The sequence below is a fragment of the Notechis scutatus genome, chromosome 1 (genome assembly GCF_049901735.1).
Source record: "Notechis scutatus isolate UNSWTSFEM ecotype Mainland chromosome 1, rNotScu1.2, whole genome shotgun sequence".
NCBI lineage: Eukaryota > Metazoa > Chordata > Lepidosauria > Squamata > Elapidae > Notechis > Notechis scutatus.
The window spans coordinates 293,048,874-293,067,117 of NC_142009.1; the positions used below are offsets into that span (position 1 = coordinate 293,048,874).

Genomic DNA, 18,244 nt, shown 5'->3' on the forward strand with positions numbered 1-18,244 from the left:
TAATCAGATCTGACTGATATGACATATGACTTGTCTACAGATTAAATCTGTAATTTGTTTCATTTATAAAATTTATACTGACCTATATATCTGGTCAGGGCTGGTGCATCATGGTAATGTACAAAACTGTTCCATGATGTGAATTGTGATTTAATAAATTTTTAGTGGATAACCTGTTAAAATCAAGCAAAAGGGAAAGAACCAATTGTCAGATTCACACTTGTCTTGGTGGCATCCAAAGCAATTAGATCCGTTATTGTGATAGCGCGTTCATTGCTGACAGATATATCAAATTGATTTCAGGGAGATCACATATCAAATCCATATTTAAATTTCAAGATCTGACTCTTAAACTTTCCCTTAAAAAATCATATTGGGACAGCTATTACTCAGTAATGCTGTTGAACTCCAAACCCTATGGCCCCAACTCTTTGGCACCTTACTATTACTGACTGTAAGTGGATATGTAAAAAAAAATCATGTCTGTGAAATTGATAATTTGAGGTCACTTCCTTCTGCCTTTTTCCCCAGGCACAAAAGTACATGTTTTTTTATTCTTCTTCTAGTATTAAATAGTTACTGGCACTATTTCTATAATCTATAAATATATTCTTATAGCTACTTCATTAATCATGACTCAAGTCAGATTCCCTCTCAGGAATGCTGTCTCATATAGAACACCTCAGTTGCAAATAGATACCTCTCCAAACTGACTGAAGAAATGGATACTGTGTGGAATTGTTCTCAGCAAGACTGTTGGGCTGAGGAAGAGGAGGGATAAGTATGTAAAACTTATAGCTTTTTATTCTGCAAGGAATTTTCACCAACTTTTTTTAAGAAATAAAATGTTCAGGCACCTTTTTTGTGAACTCTTTATTAAGCAGAACACAAGTAGATTCTGTCAAGCAGTTTCTCACCTTAACATGCATTGTTATTTTCTTAAAAGTCAATGTAAATCTGCTTCTTTTTTTCCTCCCTTCCCACCTCACACTCAAATGTATATGACTTCCTCAGTGTAAAAAAGTTGTATTTCAGGAAGAAATTAAAAAGTTAATTAAAAAGTTAATTTAAAATGTTTAACATTTATTTTATAAATCTAGGATATATATACATTATTACCAACAGAGAAAAGTAGGAGCACAGTGCAATTTGAGATTTTCAAATTGTAACTTATAGTGCAACGCCTATTAAATGACTACCAAAATATGGGCCACCATTAGCTAATAAGCCTCTGGCTCCATGCGATTTTTTTGCTCAGTTTATTTTCTGACATTTTCTACAGTTACACATAAAATGCAGACAATTTTAATATACAGTTCAGTGAAATACTGGCCCAGGAAGGTGCATTTGGCAAATGGACAACACAGAGATTTGCATTTTTCAATGCACTTTTGAGTACTTTGAGATTTTGGTAATGATGTCACTTTTTGACATAATCTGACTGCTTTGTACACACTTTTATTGAGAAAACATCATTTTGTCAGCTGCCACAAATAGCTATATACATAAATTATTTTTCCATCAGATCATAATTCTTTTAGTGGTCCCCAAAAGATTAATACCATGTGAAGCTTGGCTCTTAATTTTTAGTTCAGATTCTTCAGTCATCTTCATAATCGAAAATCTAAACAGTCAATCTAAAATCATCATATCAGCAATTGAAATTCAGAACTTTATATAGAAAATGTTTCATACAGAAAATTCTAATATAATCTGTCAGAATTCAAACTTCAATGCTCATTCTATGATGAAGCTTGCCCAAGATAATTTGCTATGTTAGATTTACATGGTAACTATTATAGCTTCACTCTGTAGGATGTGATAATCAAATATTTACCATATTGGGGAAAATACAAACTCCTTGATGGAACACATAAACTGAATTCACAAGATATAATTTTGTAATACTCTCTATGAAGAAAAATGAACAAGTTGAGTATGCATGAGTAATTCCATTCCAGAAAAAGAGAATGCTCACATAAAAACTTCTCCTGCTCTCAAATATTATTTGCTACTTACCCAAATGTAGAAAGCTTAATACTCAGCCTCAAAATCCAAAGTGGCCAATGGTCTGGAAGACTTCTTTTGTGCATTGATGAATGTAATTTCCTTAAACTTGTATGTCAATTATCATTTTACTAATAAAAAGGCACTCTCCCAACAGCATGAAATAATGAGGAAGGGAAATATTTAGGTTTATTCGTTCTATTCATGTTAATTAGCTATCAACAATCTCCTCAGAAACCTTAATTGATTCATTTGACCAGTTATATAATCTGAGGAAGGTCAGACATTTATAAAGAGAAAATAATAGAAACCCTGCAGCGTTTACTAACACACCATCAAAGCCTCCATGGCAGAATGATGAGTATTGCAGATGTGCCAATAGAGGTCAATGGGATCTTACTGCAACATAAATAAGAAGGCAGCATTTTAAAAAATGCAGGGCAGGAACCCACCTATAGCTGGACCTTGAAGCAATGGGAATAAAATTCAGATTTATTTTGCCATTTACCATACATAATTTAACAGCTCTTGTGGTCACTTCAGTTTGGTAAGTAAAAAGTCATTCTGTGTATTCCGAGCAGTCATTAAGTGTTGCATTCAAAAACCTTGGTCTCTGAACCATATAAAGTTCTAAGGAGCATACTCAATTCGCAGAAGACATCAAATGAGTTCAGTCATCTGTCTCTTCATATGTTGTCTCATCAAAAGGTCGGTCAAGGAGCGGTACCACTCGATGACGAGAATATTTCAATAGCAAGAGGTTTCCAACTTCATCAATTTTCTTTAAAGCCTGGAAAAATAAAACACATGTAAATTAATTTTATAAATTAATAAGGTTGACTCAGCCTTCCATCCTTCCGAGGTGGGTAAAATGAGGACACAAATTGTTGGGGGCAATATGCTAACTCTGTAAATCTCTTACGGCTGTAAAGCACTATAAAGTGGTATATAAGTCTAAGTGCTATTGGTAAGTACTATTGCTACTGCTTGGAGTAGAGAAATGCTACAGCTAGGATTTAAAGAGCTAGGTAGTGTTATGAAGAGGCTTATAAGTAGGACAAGTATTTTGCTGTTTTAGTTCTTTCCAATGCTCCCTTTTGTTTAATTAAAAATGGCGAATATCCAGGAAAAAGTTTGTTATTTTGTAACATCAAATGGAATTATACAGATACAGATAATCAGAGTTGGAAGGGACCTTGTAGGTCATCTAGTCCAACACCTCGCCCAAGCGGGAGACCCTACACCATTTCTGACAAATGGCAGTCTAATCTCTTCTTGAAAGTCTCAACTGATGGCGCTCCCACAACCTCCAAGGGCAAGCTGTTCCATTGGTTGATTGTTCTCACTGTCAGAAAGTTTCTCCTTATTTCCAGGTTAAATCTCTCCTTGTTCAGTTTCCATCCATTATTCCTTGTCTAGCCTACAGGAGCTTTAGAAAATAGCTTGACCCCTTCCTCCCTGTGGCAGCCCCTCAGATATTGGAAGACCGCTATCATGTCTCCCCTGGTCCTTCTCTTTACTAGACTAGCCAAGCCCAGTTCCTGCAACCGTTCATTGTATGTTTTAGCCTCCAGTCCCCTAATCATCCTGGTTGCTCTCTGTACTTTTTCTAGAGTCTCAACATCTTTTTTATAATGTGGTGAACAAAACTGGATGCAGTACTCTAGGTGTGGTCTTACTAAGGCTTTATAGAGTGGTATTAGTACTTCCCTTGATCTTGACTGTATCCCTCTGTTATTACAACTTACAGCTTTTTTGGCGGCTGCTGCACACTGCTGGCTCATATTTAGCTTGTTGTCCACTAAGACTCCAAGATCCCTCTCAGTTACTGCTATTGAGCCTGGTTTCACCCAGTCTATATGTGTACTTTTGGTTTTTCTTGCCTAAGTGTAGAACTTTACTTTTCTCTATATTGAATTTCATTTTATTAGATACGGCCCAGTGTTCTAGTCTGTCAAGATCCATCTGGATCTTGAGCCTATCTTCTTGGGTGTTAGCTGTTCCTACCAGCTTAGTATCATCTGCAAATTTGGTAAGTTCCCCTCTATTCCTGCATCTAAGTCATTAATGAAGATATTGAAGAGTACTGGGCCTAAGAGGGAATCTTGTGGCACCCCACTGCTTACTTCCCTCCATGTAGACTTAGACCCATTAAGGACTACTCGTTGAGTACGGTTTACCAGCCAGTTGCAAATCCATCTAGTGGTGGTGCTATCTATTCCACTTTTTTCTAGCTTACTAAGAAGTAGGTTGTGGTCTACTTTATCGAATGCCTTGCTGAAATCTAAATATATTATGTCCACAGTATTTTGCTGGTCTACTAATTTAGTCACTGTGTTGAAGAATGAAATAAGATTGGTTTGGCATGATCTGTTTTTAACAAACCCGTGCTGACTGCTAGTTATTGCTTTACTTGTTTCTAGATGTTGGCAGATCTGTTTTTTTATTATAGCAAAAGCCTTTATACTTAATATACCACTACAGTGCTTTACAGCCCTCTCTAAATGGTTACAGAGTTCTGTACCATAATCTGATACAGCTATGGTGTGACTTTGTATTTATTTCATGTAACTGTTTAATTGCAATATCTACTGAGTTTCAGTAAATGCTGTATTTGAATAAGCATACACCAAAAATACATTCTATAAATGCTACAGGGTCAAATGTAGATATCTGAAAATCTCAGCTTTAATTTTAAGAAAACAGAGTTCAAGCTCTTAAACCAAGGTCTGAAAGTGTAGTATCCAATGAGCTCTCTAAAGATAATAATCTGATATGCTTAGGAAGGCATCCATTCAAGACTAACAGAAATAAATAAGACAGCAGGCAAATGCTGATCCTGGAAAAACCTGAATCCAATTTGGAAGTTGAGTATTTGTGTCCCTGTTCATTTTTAAAAATATATTCTGAATTTTAATGTTTGTTAGTTTTTGATCCTTTGCTGAATAGAAATATGTGGCACTCAGAATGAGTAACAATTGGAGCAGTATGTAAACCAAATAGATAAAATATCCACTCCAAACACCTATAGCTCTTGCAAGATTACATAAAATATTGTTAACTGTTTTTCATTTACATTACAAATTGTTTTTCTTGTTTTTAATTAGACAGATGTATTAGTTTTACATACTGCCTTTCCTCCAAGAGCTCAAGGTGGTGTACACAGCATTCCTTCCTCCAACTTTTCTTGACAAAACAACTGTGTGTGTGTGTGACAGACAGACAGAGGGGAGGAGGAAGGGAGAGAGAGAGAGAGAGAGAGAGAGAGAGAGAGAGAGAGAGAGAGAGAGAGAGAGAGAGAGAGAGAGAGAAAGAGAAACTTGAAGTTATAATCCCTCTCACTTTTTATCTTTTAATGTTTGCTCCAATTTATGAAGCAACATCTCAGAAAAGCTCTGCTAAGCTCTTACTTCATCAACAATTCAATAGATCTTATCCATTCACAACCACTTGGATTCAACAGTCAAGAATATAAAATGAACAACTGAGTGCCACATATCCTGAAACCTCAAAGTAATGAAAGAGTTGGGAGCTTTTTCTTTCCCTGCTCGTTGCCCCAAGTTAAATAAACCTTCTTGGAACTGAAAGAGAACAAGAAGAAAAAAGGTATTAAAGTAAAAATGGCCAAATATATCTTAGTGCTATTTTATTTTATTATTTTATTTTAGGCAACAGTTCAACAAAAAAAAATCATATGGAAATAATTTGTGATTGATTTTTTTTCTTGAAAGACTGTTATTCTTGAACTTAGATTTAGGATTTTATTAATTTAAAACAAAGAGAGGATTGTGACTTGCAGAGACTACAAAGGAAAAGGCATCAGTGAACCGTGATTTTAGGGAAGTATATTTTTTCATTCCTGAAAAGAAATTAACCCATGGGAATATATTTTATATATAGAAAATCTTTGCTCTGGTTCAGGGCCAAAGTATTTTCAGGCAAAGTTATATCAAAATACTTCTTATGAACAAAAACTGTGTGGATGCGGAATAATTGAAAGAATGGAACATGTTATTTCCCCTATGCAGGTGGTTGCCAAGAATTATCATCTACACTTTTCAAGAAACATCCTGGTTGCTCTGATCATTCTGTCTCAAGTTGTTACTGATTTCATTTCATTGATCACCTTTAACCTACTACTCTATAGTTTATATAGTATGTTGTAGTATCTCCTCCAATTTTTCTTCAATGTTTTCGAATTCTATGTTTTTTCTTTTTATCTTAATTGTGATTTTTCTATTTTCTTTTATTTATTTGGTCTATGACTAAATAAAAATGATTGATTGAGGCAAAGAAGATATATTTATATCAGCTACTTATACACTGTAAGAGGGAACCATTCTTTATCATATGGGATGATTTCATAAGAAAGCATTACAAATTTAAGCTTCTTAGAAAAATTAGAATATTCTTGACAATGAAGGAGGAGGAAGGAAAGAGCAATATTCACTTTAGTAAGCACAAATAAGACCCAGATATGATTAGACAAGGTACAAATGGTGTGTCTTCCCACTTCTTCAGTTTACATTCTGGAAAGCTGCTTTAGAGTCCATTTATCATGTAAATTCAATAAAACCAATCAAATTTATCTACTTTTTTCTTACATTATCAATATTTGGAAAGAAGGATTAAGACTCCATGATGATTTTCAGTGCCCCCATTTTCTACTGCTATTATTTAAGTAAAAATGGATCCCAGTTACTGATATCATGTAACCATGGAAGTTACTTACTTAAAGAAGTATGTTCACTACAGCAGCGGTCACCAACTGGTGGTCCATGGACCACTGGTGGTCTGCAAGAAAATTTTGGTGGTCTGCAGTGCACCCGGGTGCTGCTCCAGGATGATCAATGGGCCAGTCATTTGACTAGAACTCTAGAATATGGGACTGGCCAGGCAGCTCGTGGTGGGGCTGGAAATCACCACTGTAGAGGATGGTACATGCAACGTGTAACTTTGCTGTTGGTGCAATGTGCAAAGAGTAGTGCAGCCCTCACTGGCTGGAACGAGGTAATGGTGCTGTGGCGGCAAGGGGAGGCGGTGGAGCAAGCAGCCGAAGCAATGGGTGTTGGCAACCCATGGATCTTATATCCACCTGTTATGACTCCCTGTCGGCTGAGCCCATCAGCGGTTGGCCCCGCCCCTCATCCTCACCTCCCAGTCATTCCTCACCTGGCCTGAGAAGGTAAGGTCGGGGTTGCTCAGGAAGATGTGTGATTTCCTCTCCACCCCAAGACACTGGCCCAGCCCAGCCGTTTCTCTCCGCCACTGCTGTTGGCACCACCATGGCAGCGCCTTGCGGAGCACTTAAATTTAGCATACTTCACAATGGGGGAGACAGCATCCCCTCCTACTCCTGAAGCCCATTATGACACGGAGCATCGGCCACAGCTGGGTTGGGCAAGTGTCTTGGGGCAGAGAGCAGGTCGTGGCTCTCCCCAAGTGACTGAGGTGCATCCGGCACCAACAAAGGGTGGAAGAAGTACCCATGAGTCCCAAAGAATCAGAGGGGGGAGGAGAGAGATACCTGTTTCCCATAGAAAACACCAGGAGCCACAAAACCTGGGTAGGCGTGGCTGGGGGGTGGTCATTTGACAGATTGGGAATGAGTGACATTGAGTTGGCCACGCCCACCCAGGTTTTGTGGCTTCCAGTGTATTGTTTTCTGTGGGAAACGTGTCCAAATGGCTCTTGGAGTGCTTAAAGTTGCAGAAACAGGCGACCAAGCTAAGTGCCTGAAGGACCCCATCCTGTCACTGGGATTCCAGGCGCTTCAGCGAGCAGCGTGCTAGATTCATAGTAGTATTTTAAATTCATAATTTAAAATTATGAATTTAGTGGTCCCTGAGGTCCGAAAGGTTGGTGACCCCTGCACTACAGCATCAAGAATTTGTGAGATTTTAAAAATCAATATTTACATACGTTTTAAAGGGTTATACTCTGTCAAAAGCAACAGTGAAAGCATATACCATGGAACATTTATTAGTTCTTTACATATAATCTAAGTACATTTACTTTAAAAAAATGTTTTTTTGAACAATCACTAAATGAACTGTTATAAGTTGAGGATTACCTATATTAACATGATTAACAATTTTCTAAGACTGGGCTGTAGCAAATCAACTTTTTAGTTAACAAAATAGCTTGCTGAGAAAGAGAATGTACCTTTTAGTCAATCTATACAAATTCAAATAGTAATTTTAAAATACTCTTAATATCAAAAGGCGGTGACATTAGGAGCTGCTGCCTAATTGGAAATGCTGATACTTCAAAATACATTTGTTATGTTTATACATAATTTTTCTTACTCTGTAAACATACGCACACATGCACATATACAAATGCTCACACTGCTATTTTTTTCCAGACTGATTACCGTATATACTCGAGTATAAGCTGAGTTTTTCAGCCCATTTTTTGTACTGAAAAAAACCCCCTCGGCTTATACTCGAGTCAGATTCCCCTCTGAAAAAAAATGGTGTGGAGCTCCGGAGCTGGGCAGCCGCTTCCCTGCTTCCGTGTTTCCTTTGCAACTTTTAAGCATGGGGGTAATCGGAAGCAGAAAAGTTCTTGCATGAGGATATATTGTTTTTTCCTTTTTTAACTGTTTTTAGGGGGGGGGATAGACCCACCGCCATGAGAATGCTCAGACACGAAATCTATCCGACCGAAAATAAATGTGTGTGTGTGTGTGGGGGGGGATTTTAACAGAGGGAAGATGTAGGGAGAAGGCAAAAGCGACGGAAGATCCTTCAGGGGAAACTGAGGGGGAGACTCACCCTTGGTCCAAATGAGCCCCCTTCCCCACCCCTAAGGAAGCAGAGGCAGCCAGCAAGGGCAGGCAAGCCCCACTTCACGGACTCCGTCCATCCTCGCTCCCACCCACCCACCCACCCAAAGCGACGAAGTCCCCCAATCGCGCAGCCCAGAATTGCCCTCCCCTCGGGGGCAGCAACAACGCCCAGTGTTTCCCGAGACAAGAAGCTCCGCTGTGCAATTAAAGTGCCCTGGCTCTAGGCTCAGAAAACAACGCGAGCCGAGGTCGCTTCGGCTCCGCTCAGCTTCGTTTCCTCAGCTCCAGCTGCTTTCAGTCCACTCGGGAGGAGGGGGAGGTGGTGGTGGCGGCTTGCATTGTTTTCTGAACCCGTGAGCCTAGAGCTCAGAAAACAACGTGAGCCGCCGCCACCACCTCCTCCCCCTCCTGAGCGGACTGAAAGCAGCTAGGGCTGAGGAAACGAAGCTGAGCGGAGCGAAGCGACCTTGGCTCGCATTGTTTTCTGAGCCCGCGAGCCTAGAGCCAGGGCGCTTTCATTGCACGGCGGAGCTTCTTGTCTCGGGAAATACCGGCGTCGTTGCTGCCCCCTGAGGGGAGGGTGATTCTGGGCTGCGCAATTGGGGGACTTCGTGGCTTTGGGTGGGTGGGAGCGAGGACGTTGACTTTAAGCGCTGCCGACCAAGTGTTTCACAAATACCAGTGGGACCTCCGTCCACCACCACCCCTCCCTCTTTTGCCTCCTTCCTTCTGATCAATCAGGTTTTCCCAGTATTTGCTCACAGCTGCGTTTTCTCTTCTGCCGTGCTAGGCATTGAACACGGGGATTTCTGATTCCCCTTACACACGCGTGGATATGCCGCGGGGCATTTTCTTCCAAATGCCCCCATGGGCAGAGAACACTGACTTTCATGATAGTGAGATCATTTCCCAAATTAATTGATTCACTAACCCAAAAGAAGATGTTGATGACAGTGGTAGGCAGGAGTCACTCTCTCCCTTGCAAAAAAGCAAGAGCCGTTCTTATGATCTCTCTCTCTCTCCCCGTAATACAGTCAAGCCCTTTCCAGCACGCGGGATCCGCCCCCGCCGCTTTGCAGCTTGCAAATTAAAAACCCCGGGATTTTGCATTTGCAAGGTGCAAAGCGGAGGCAGCAGATCGCGCGTGCTGGAAAGGGCTTGACTGTATTACGGGGGGAGAGAGAGAGAGAGAGAGAGAGAGATCATAAGAACGGCTCTTGCTTTTTTCTTGCAAGGGAGAGAGTGACTCCTGCCTACCACTGTCATCATCATCATCTTCTTTGGGGTTAGTGAATCAATTAAACCTCTCATGATAGTGAGATCGTTTCCCAAATTTCCCTTAAATCAGGGAAGAAATCAGAAACAAACCTTTGGACTGAGAATAAGCCTGTTCCTATGATGCCATTTTTGTTCACTGCAGTGTGAAAAGTGTGAAAAAACACACTTCTTTTTCTTTATCTTCTTGTTCCCTATTTACTGGTCTCTTTCAAAGAGGAAATTGTGAACATCAAACTTATTCTCAACTGTCCTAGTGAAAGTTTTTATTGGTATCTATTTTTATTTTTGAAATTTACCAGTAGCTGCTGCATTTCCCACCCTCGGCTTATACTCGAGTCAATAAGTTTTCCCAGTTTTTTGTGGTAAAATTAGGTGCCTCGGCTTATATTCGGGTCGACTTATACTCGAGTATATACGGTATATTAGCCATGCAAATGTATAATATAATATTTGTTTTTGTACATGAAGCAATGTATGTATGTGTGTGCTAATGACTGTTTATGTCAAGACCTTTTAAATAATTGGAAAGAAAACGTTTGGCAGTGTTTTATTGAAATAAAAAGCCAAAACTAAGATTTATCGGGAGTTATAAAAGAGCAATCTTTTCACAATACAGCATATTAAGACTGTTATTGCTCAATTAAATTATAATTTGGCACACAAAAGCAAAAAGTTTTCATTGGCACAAAAATCCCCATTAACTATTACATTGAATTTAATTAATCTTTCCAAAAGGAAGAATTATAATGTTGCAAAACAAAAGTTGTGTAGAATATCTTCATATGCCTACTAGTGCATAAAATAATTGACTCAATGCACTAGCTCAAGTAATGAACAGATCAAGTCTCTAACTCAGTAAGAGACTCTCCATCTTGATTTACTGATGTGTCCTAGACTCATGTGATTCACTCCTGAACAAAGTCTTTCTTTGGTATCTAATTTCTACAGCTAATTATATTTAAACAAAAAAGAACATACAGATTTTTTGAGAAGGACAAAACAGACAGAAACGTAGGTACTTACAGTGTCTAGTATCTCTCTGTTATGAGATGCAGACAAACAAATTCTTGCTCTGGATTCAATGATAGGTGTAGCAGGAAAGCCCACTACAACAACTCCTACATGCCGTTTCAACATCTCTCGTCCAAATGCACTGCAAAGGGACAAGGCAGAACAAATGAAACCACAACAAAAACAGGATTGGTGCTGTTTAGCACAATGGGGGTGGGGATGGTGAGGAATGCCTGAGAGGTTACTGTCAACTGCTATGACTTAATATCTGTACACAAAGATCTCTTTTGTTCAATCTTAAGGTGGTCTTCTTAAAAAAACACCATCCAGTTCTCAGAGTTAAAAAAGATTCTATTTGGCAGGGGCTGTCTTTCAGCAGGCTACGTGTAACTTAAACTTGAAGGACTCTGTTATAACACCCCAACTTCAGCTTGAACATTAATTTATTAAGAATTCTACTACATTCCTCTCTAGCTGATGACAGTTGTATTACTTAGCACAGGTAATAGAGGAATTCCAGTAGAAGAATTACTTCGTATTCTGCAGTTTTACACTGCTGAAAGAAAGAATCTAAGCCTGTTGACCTTAAATGCAGCCTGTTAAAAATAAGATTTGTCTTTAACATTATGAGTTTTTAATCTGGTGCCACAACATGTTCTCTTTCAAAATGACTACGTTTCAGAATATATATTAGGAACTATTTCTAAATTTTACCCAATTTTTGCTGGCATATAGAGCATCAGAGGTACAACAGGAGAATCTTCATTTCCATATATTATAAATCCCATTTTCTTAAGTTGTCTTCGGAAGTATCTGGTGTTCTCTGCCAACTGTTGTATGCGCAACTTGCCTGGAAAAAATAATGAATCCAGTTTTATCATATTTTTGTTTTATCATTACATTAATGTGAATTTGAATAATTTTTTTTTTAAAAGTCCTACCTTCTTCTGACTGAGAGGGTGACTAGTCTAAGCTCACCATGCTGGCTTTGTGCCTAAGGCAGGACTAGAACTAGGTTTCTAGTTTAGGGCCTTAACAACTACACAAAATTGGCTCTTATTTGCATCATGGTATGGTATCATTTAATTTCATTCTAAATGGAAAACCTCAAACTGCTCCATTAATTCCTTCACCAAAAATGTCCTCCTTCCAAAAGGGAGGGCAGATATTTTGGAAGGCAGATATTTAAATACTAACTTAGAATTCAAAGGTTAACTAGCCACTCTCAGATTCATATGGGAATTATACAAAAACATAGAAGCAAAATCCTTCAACATCAATTCTACTTTCATTTATATGATAAATTCAAATTAGAACCTTAAGATGAAAATGTATTTTAATTTTTAGAAACTTCTAACCATAAAATATGAAGCAAGGATATAATCTTATTGATTTTCCTACATAGATAAAAAGAAACTGTAAAACAACTTTGACAATATGGAACACATAAAAAACAAATCAGTCTGATTTATGATTGCACTATTATGCCCAAATTTATTGTCTTCTACTGCATGCAGATCATAAATGCTATCTGGATAAACCTATCACTCATCATCTGTGAAATTTATCTTGTATCCATTCATCCAAATTTCTTGAATTAGTGAATAATGGATATGTAGATTATATAGGGAAATCTGCTCAGATGTGTAATTGTACTCTAGCAATAGAAAGCAATACTGAGAGCTGATTCACCAACAGATTTACCAACTCAGATCTTTTTAGTTCAGGGGTATCAAACACAAGGGCCGCGGGCCGGATTCGGCCTTCAGGTTGCTTAGATCTGGCCTGCAGGACCACCTTTGAAACAATGAAGGACCGGCCTGCAGCACCTCTGCCAGAGAAAGCGAGCTTGGGAGTGCAATGCGCGGTCCTCCCAGGCTCTATTTTCAGCCGTGATGGCCTCCTGCAACCCTCTGCCAGTGAAAACAGAGCTTGGGGAGGCTGTGTGCAGCCTGCCCGGGCTGTTTTTGTCTGCAACTGCCTCCTGCAGCCTTCTGCCAGTGAAAACGGAGCTCCGTTTTCGCTGGCAGAGGGCAGCAGGAGACCATTGTGGCCGAAAACAGAGCCTCGATGAGGGATGTTGAACTGGCCACACCCTTGTGGCCCCTGAAGTGAAACACAACCCTGATGCGGCACTCAATGAAATCGTTTTAGTTCCTGCTGAAAGTCTTCTCATTAAGAGCTGCCAAAGTTTCCATCAGCAGGGAGAACTCTCAATGCAACTTTATTTTACTGCTGCTTATATAATACCGGTCCAATCCAGTGGGATCTGGGGCTGGGGAGATTTCTTTCTCTCTTCAGTATCCAATAACAAAGAAAAAGAATATTCCACTTCTAATTGTCAACTTTTTATAGCTTTTACATGTATCATTAAAAAACAGCCCACAAATAGACAAATGCTACAACAGAATAATAGGAATTTTAAACAACACTAAAATATCAAGTTTCAAGTCTTTCTAAAGGCAGAATACATTTCTTATATCACTTTTTTCCAGGCTTCTTCCTTTTCTCTGACTCATCTGAATTTAGCCTGTTTCTCCTCTTGGCTCACCCACCAACTAATTACCTACCAGCTGAAGCATCCTCTGAACAGAGGACAATTCAGGCTCCTCTGCTCTATGTTAGGGACAAGTGTCAGCTAATGTTCCTAGATTCTCTGTGCCAAGTGTCACATCTTTTTTCCAGCTATTACTTGCAATTAGTCCTTCTGCCAATAAAAAAAAAGTGCCGTGTGTGTGTGTGTGTGTGTGTGTGTTTCCAAGCTTCCTTTTATTCCTTTTTTCTCTCTGTTTTGCCAGAGCCTGTTTCTCAGTTAGCTCTCTCCCTCCTCTCGCAAACTGCCTTTTTTCTGCCATTGTATTTGGCTTCCCAATACCTGATTTTCAGAGGCTGGGACTAATTGAACTACAACCTGGAGCCAGAGCCAGTAGGTCTACGAACTTATCTGTCTCTTTTCAAAACCTGCTCTTCTATTTACTCACTGTCTCCAACAATCCTGTTATGTGTATCCTAGAACCATTTAGCTTAACAATTTTATATTTTTCTTGCCTTGCATCAGTTTCTCTGTAAACCACTGGTTGCAGAGAGTATCACTCAAGCTTGCTGAATTGATGTGAACTTCTGCAATAGGTCTTCCAGCTACTGTTTACATTTTGTGTTATTTTTCCTTACTCAAAAATGGGTAGGAATACCCATTTTTGGAGAATTGTTAAAATATATTTTGCTTATGGAGTGGCTATGCAACTTATTCATCATCTGTGTAAATGCTACAGAGGTGCCTTACAATTATATAGGGGCTCAATTAAGACATTCTTTCAAAGGAAAACAACAATATTCAATGCATGTTAGTTTTTGAGGTAGGTCAGGTCAGAAAACAAACACAAGAAATACTAGAACACTACATTACTGATATAAGATAAAGTAACAGAATCTAAGAGTCACATGATCAGGATTTCTGATATTCTTTGGCTGCTTATTACAAGCAAAATAAGCGAGAAAACCTCCAGGAAGTCCAAAATCACAGTCAGGTGAAATCCCTGCTTACTAATATATGTGGTCTTCACTTAACAACAGTAATTAGGACTGTTGTTGTGTTTTATGACCATGTCACTTAGTGACAGCAATTCTGATTCCAATTGCCATTGTAAGCCAAGGCCTATCTGTATGTCCAATTTATTTAGAAAACTTTGGATCAGATTCAATATAGTGTAATGAGAATAATCAGAATACTAGAAACTAAGTGGAAAGTAGAATTTGTAGCAGCTACAGATATTCAGCCTTGATAAAAAAAAGAATAAAAGGAGATGGATGACAATCTTGAAATATTTGATGGAATGTCATGTATGTCAACCTTGATCTCCTTTAGTGCAGAATGCAAAACATTTATGAATGGATTTCAATTACAAGATTCTGTTCAAATGTCAAATTATTATGGGCTGAAAGCTGACAATTAGTCTAAATACTGGGAAAATAGTTAAATTTGTTGCAATTTAGAGAACCAGATTACAGTGCAGCTGTTTTTCAAAATTAACACCTTCAAAATATAATGTAAACACTAAACAAAAGCATAACTGAAGTCTGAACTAGATGATTATGAGAATGTAGTGATTCACCGCGATGTAGAAAATGAGTGACATGTGACCTGAAAACCATGAGTTTGTGATCCCTGACCTAAAAAAAGATTTTTTCTGTTTATTTATTTGAAAGAACAAAATAAAAACTAAGCAAGATAAGTAATAATATGATCTCCACTCTCCCTTCAACCTGCTATGATATTACTACATGATACATAGAAAGTTTCTATGCTGTATATACATAGACTGAAAGGGCATTAAGGAGATATTAAGAGCCATTTCTATGGACATGTATAATATACATGTCAGCTTTATACTATAGATCAGTAAAAAGAAATAACTAAGAAATCAGTTAGTTTCTTGGAATTATCCTAAACCACATTTGTATGATTGTATTCTTGGTAATGGGTTTTCCCATTGTCCTCCAAGGCCATTCCTTGTACTCTTTACAATTTTTGTGCTTTTTACTGGCATTTGGATTATTTGATAACGGAATGTATTTCCAAGATGAAATAAGGGATTGGTTCATGAGTGGGCTGCTGGGGGTTCACAGGGATTTGGGAGAGCCCCTAGGTAAGATTCCCCGCCCCTCCCAGGAGTCCCCACATGGCCCATTCTGGATGCAAGTAAGTGCAGGGCACGCACAGAGGCTCAGGAAGGGCGAAAAACGGGCCTCCTGGAAGTTTGGGAAAGCCAGAAATGGGCCTGTTTCTGGATTCCAGAGAGCCTCCGGAGCCTGGGGAGGGCAAAAACAACTCCCGCCATGATACAGGAGTCCAATGCCATGCCCATCATGGCCACACCCACCCAGCAACCAGGCACATGTCACTTTGCTAACATTTTAGAAGCCCATCCCTGGATTGGACAGTAACCTACAATTTAATAATGTTGTGATAGACACATATTCTTCTTGTATTCGGGTTTCTTGAATTTAGTGGTAAGCTTTAAAAAATTAAACTCTTTCTCTGAAATGTCATTTTCTTTACTCAGCACAATGATTTTGTACACAATCCTACATTACACTTGCATTTTATTAACACAACTTTAGCCACTCAAATTGGAATATTATACAAACGTATAATATGTACAATTCATATTGGTACACAGATAAAATAAGGCACTAATGTTTTTCAGCATACATATGCCTATGTCTATATCAAAGACAGAGAAATGAAACATCTTAAATGCCAACTTACACAATTTAACTGCTTTACCTGTCAATGTGGAACATATTTGCCACAAATCTGCCACTTTTTTCCCCCTAGGGAAATCAATAGTGCTAATTATTTTCTTGAATCCAGACTTACTAAAAAAAGGATTTTGGTAATTGTTTGGTAACTATCACAGAAAGGAGGAAGATTTTTCTGTTGTATTTAGGGCTTTAAAACTTGCTTATTATTGTCAATTTTTTCCAAGGCTAATGTAGCAAAGAGCCACAATATTAAGCAACTCAATAAATCCAAACATCCTAATTAAAATGTTTTCTACTGCAGAACTGGAAGGGCATAAAGCTATCTTAGATAAGAAATAGATCACATTATTTTAAAATAAAACAGCATTCATATAAAATCAAGAACTATAATTTACTATGAAAAACTTGCAGAAAATATAGGATGAATAAATAAGATCTGATCACTAATAAGGCTGAAAGTTGTTTTGTTATTGCTTTAAAATCAAGTCTACAGTTTTGATAATGCAGACAACTTTTTCATTTATTTTCAGAAAAAGTAACTTCTTGGTTCGTCCAAATGTTTTGGAATGATACTATCTGTGGTGATACTGACTGAAGTTGAGTTCATTTGTTCAAACAAATTCGTCATTTGACATTTAGCATAGGTTCAAACACTATCCTTCTTACAGGAATACAGATGTTTGCCACTTTCTTTACACACAGACAATTTTTTCAATATTTTTAACATTTTCAGAGAGTGTTTCAGAACTACCAATACATTTGAAACCCTGCTAAATATCGAAGTGAAAAGTCCTATGAGCTCAGCATCTCTGAACATTCCTCTGTAAGGATTAAAACATTCTACCTGGACCAAACAAAGAGAACTTCCCAAAAGCCACTAAACCCTCAAGGAACTGCAAGGGAAGGAGCAGTCTGTTAGATTTAAAAGACCCCCTGCCAGAACCACAGCCCCACTAAGTGATGTTTTAAAGTTGTCAGTCCCCTGAGGAGAAGCCGGAAACTCTTTATGACCTACAAAGTATTTGTTTTCCCAACAGCTCTTTGGCACAGCTTGGGATTCTTGAGGTCAGGAACAACAACAGCAAAAGTTTGCTCTGTTCAAATTAGTTTTGACTGGTCTCTGAGTTCCCAAGGTGATAATTCAACACTATTATTAACAATTGCGTTATTGGAGCAAATTCAAAAGAGAAATAATTATGGTACAACCAAACATTCTTAGCTTTTTGAAAATAATGTATAAATAATGAAGAGAAAAATAACTTAATTTCCATATTAGGAACAAATTAAATTAAATTGTATATACAATTTTGCTTTGTCAACTAAACAACCTTTTGGATTCATTATTCCAGAAGAATCCACATATTTTATAACCTAACAAGTTTCCAGATTCTTGATTAAAAAGTTATTGAATTTAACTGTAGCATTTTAAGAGTCTATTCAAGAGAGAAATTATGCCATGAAATAATTCAAAAGACTTCAAACTCTGAGGCCTAATTAGCCAATTTGGAGTCTTGATAGCCTTGTCAATGTCCTTACAAAACAGTCTGGGGCGAGGGAGTCTGCTCTTACAATGGGCATGGTAAATCATGGAACGTCCACTTATTGGACATAAGAACATTGCTCATAATTTTGTCTATCTCCAGCTTATAGCTGTCCTTTTTTCTGAGCAAATGGACATAATTCAAAACACTGAATGCCTACCTACAGCAATTTTATTTGCTTCAGATATTGAAGAACTAATGTCGGGCCCATATACTTTTTTTTCAAATAAAACTGATATTGAAGACTGTCCATTTAATTTGCTGTAGAGTTGTCCAGCCATAAAGTAAAAGTTATCTAAAAAACAGTGAACTAGAGCAGAAGGACTAGATCAACAATATAAAAATACTT

At 38.2% G+C, this 18,244-nt stretch overlaps 1 protein-coding gene and 1 long non-coding RNA gene across 2 annotated transcripts in view; one reads left to right on the top strand and one right to left on the bottom strand.

Annotated features, from left to right (window-relative positions):
* Nucleotides 1-1,062: 1,062 nt before the first annotated feature.
* The window catches only part of SPTLC2 (serine palmitoyltransferase long chain base subunit 2), a 66,989-nt gene continuing 49,807 nt past the window's right edge, over nucleotides 1,063-18,244 (bottom strand). Inside the window, exons 10-12 of the mRNA XM_026664355.2 lie at nucleotides 11,804-11,939; nucleotides 11,102-11,231; nucleotides 1,063-2,797 (exon numbers count right to left, since the gene is read on the bottom strand). Coding sequence (XP_026520140.1) covers nucleotides 2,678-2,797; nucleotides 11,102-11,231; nucleotides 11,804-11,939 — 386 coding nt within the window. The 3' untranslated portion in view covers nucleotides 1,063-2,677. The remainder of the gene's footprint in view (nucleotides 2,798-11,101; nucleotides 11,232-11,803; nucleotides 11,940-18,244) is intronic.
* Nucleotides 9,011-10,066, top strand: LOC148133439 (uncharacterized). Its single transcript, XR_015746813.1, has 2 exons — nucleotides 9,011-9,119; nucleotides 9,986-10,066. It is a non-coding gene; the product is annotated as an uncharacterized LOC148133439 (long non-coding RNA).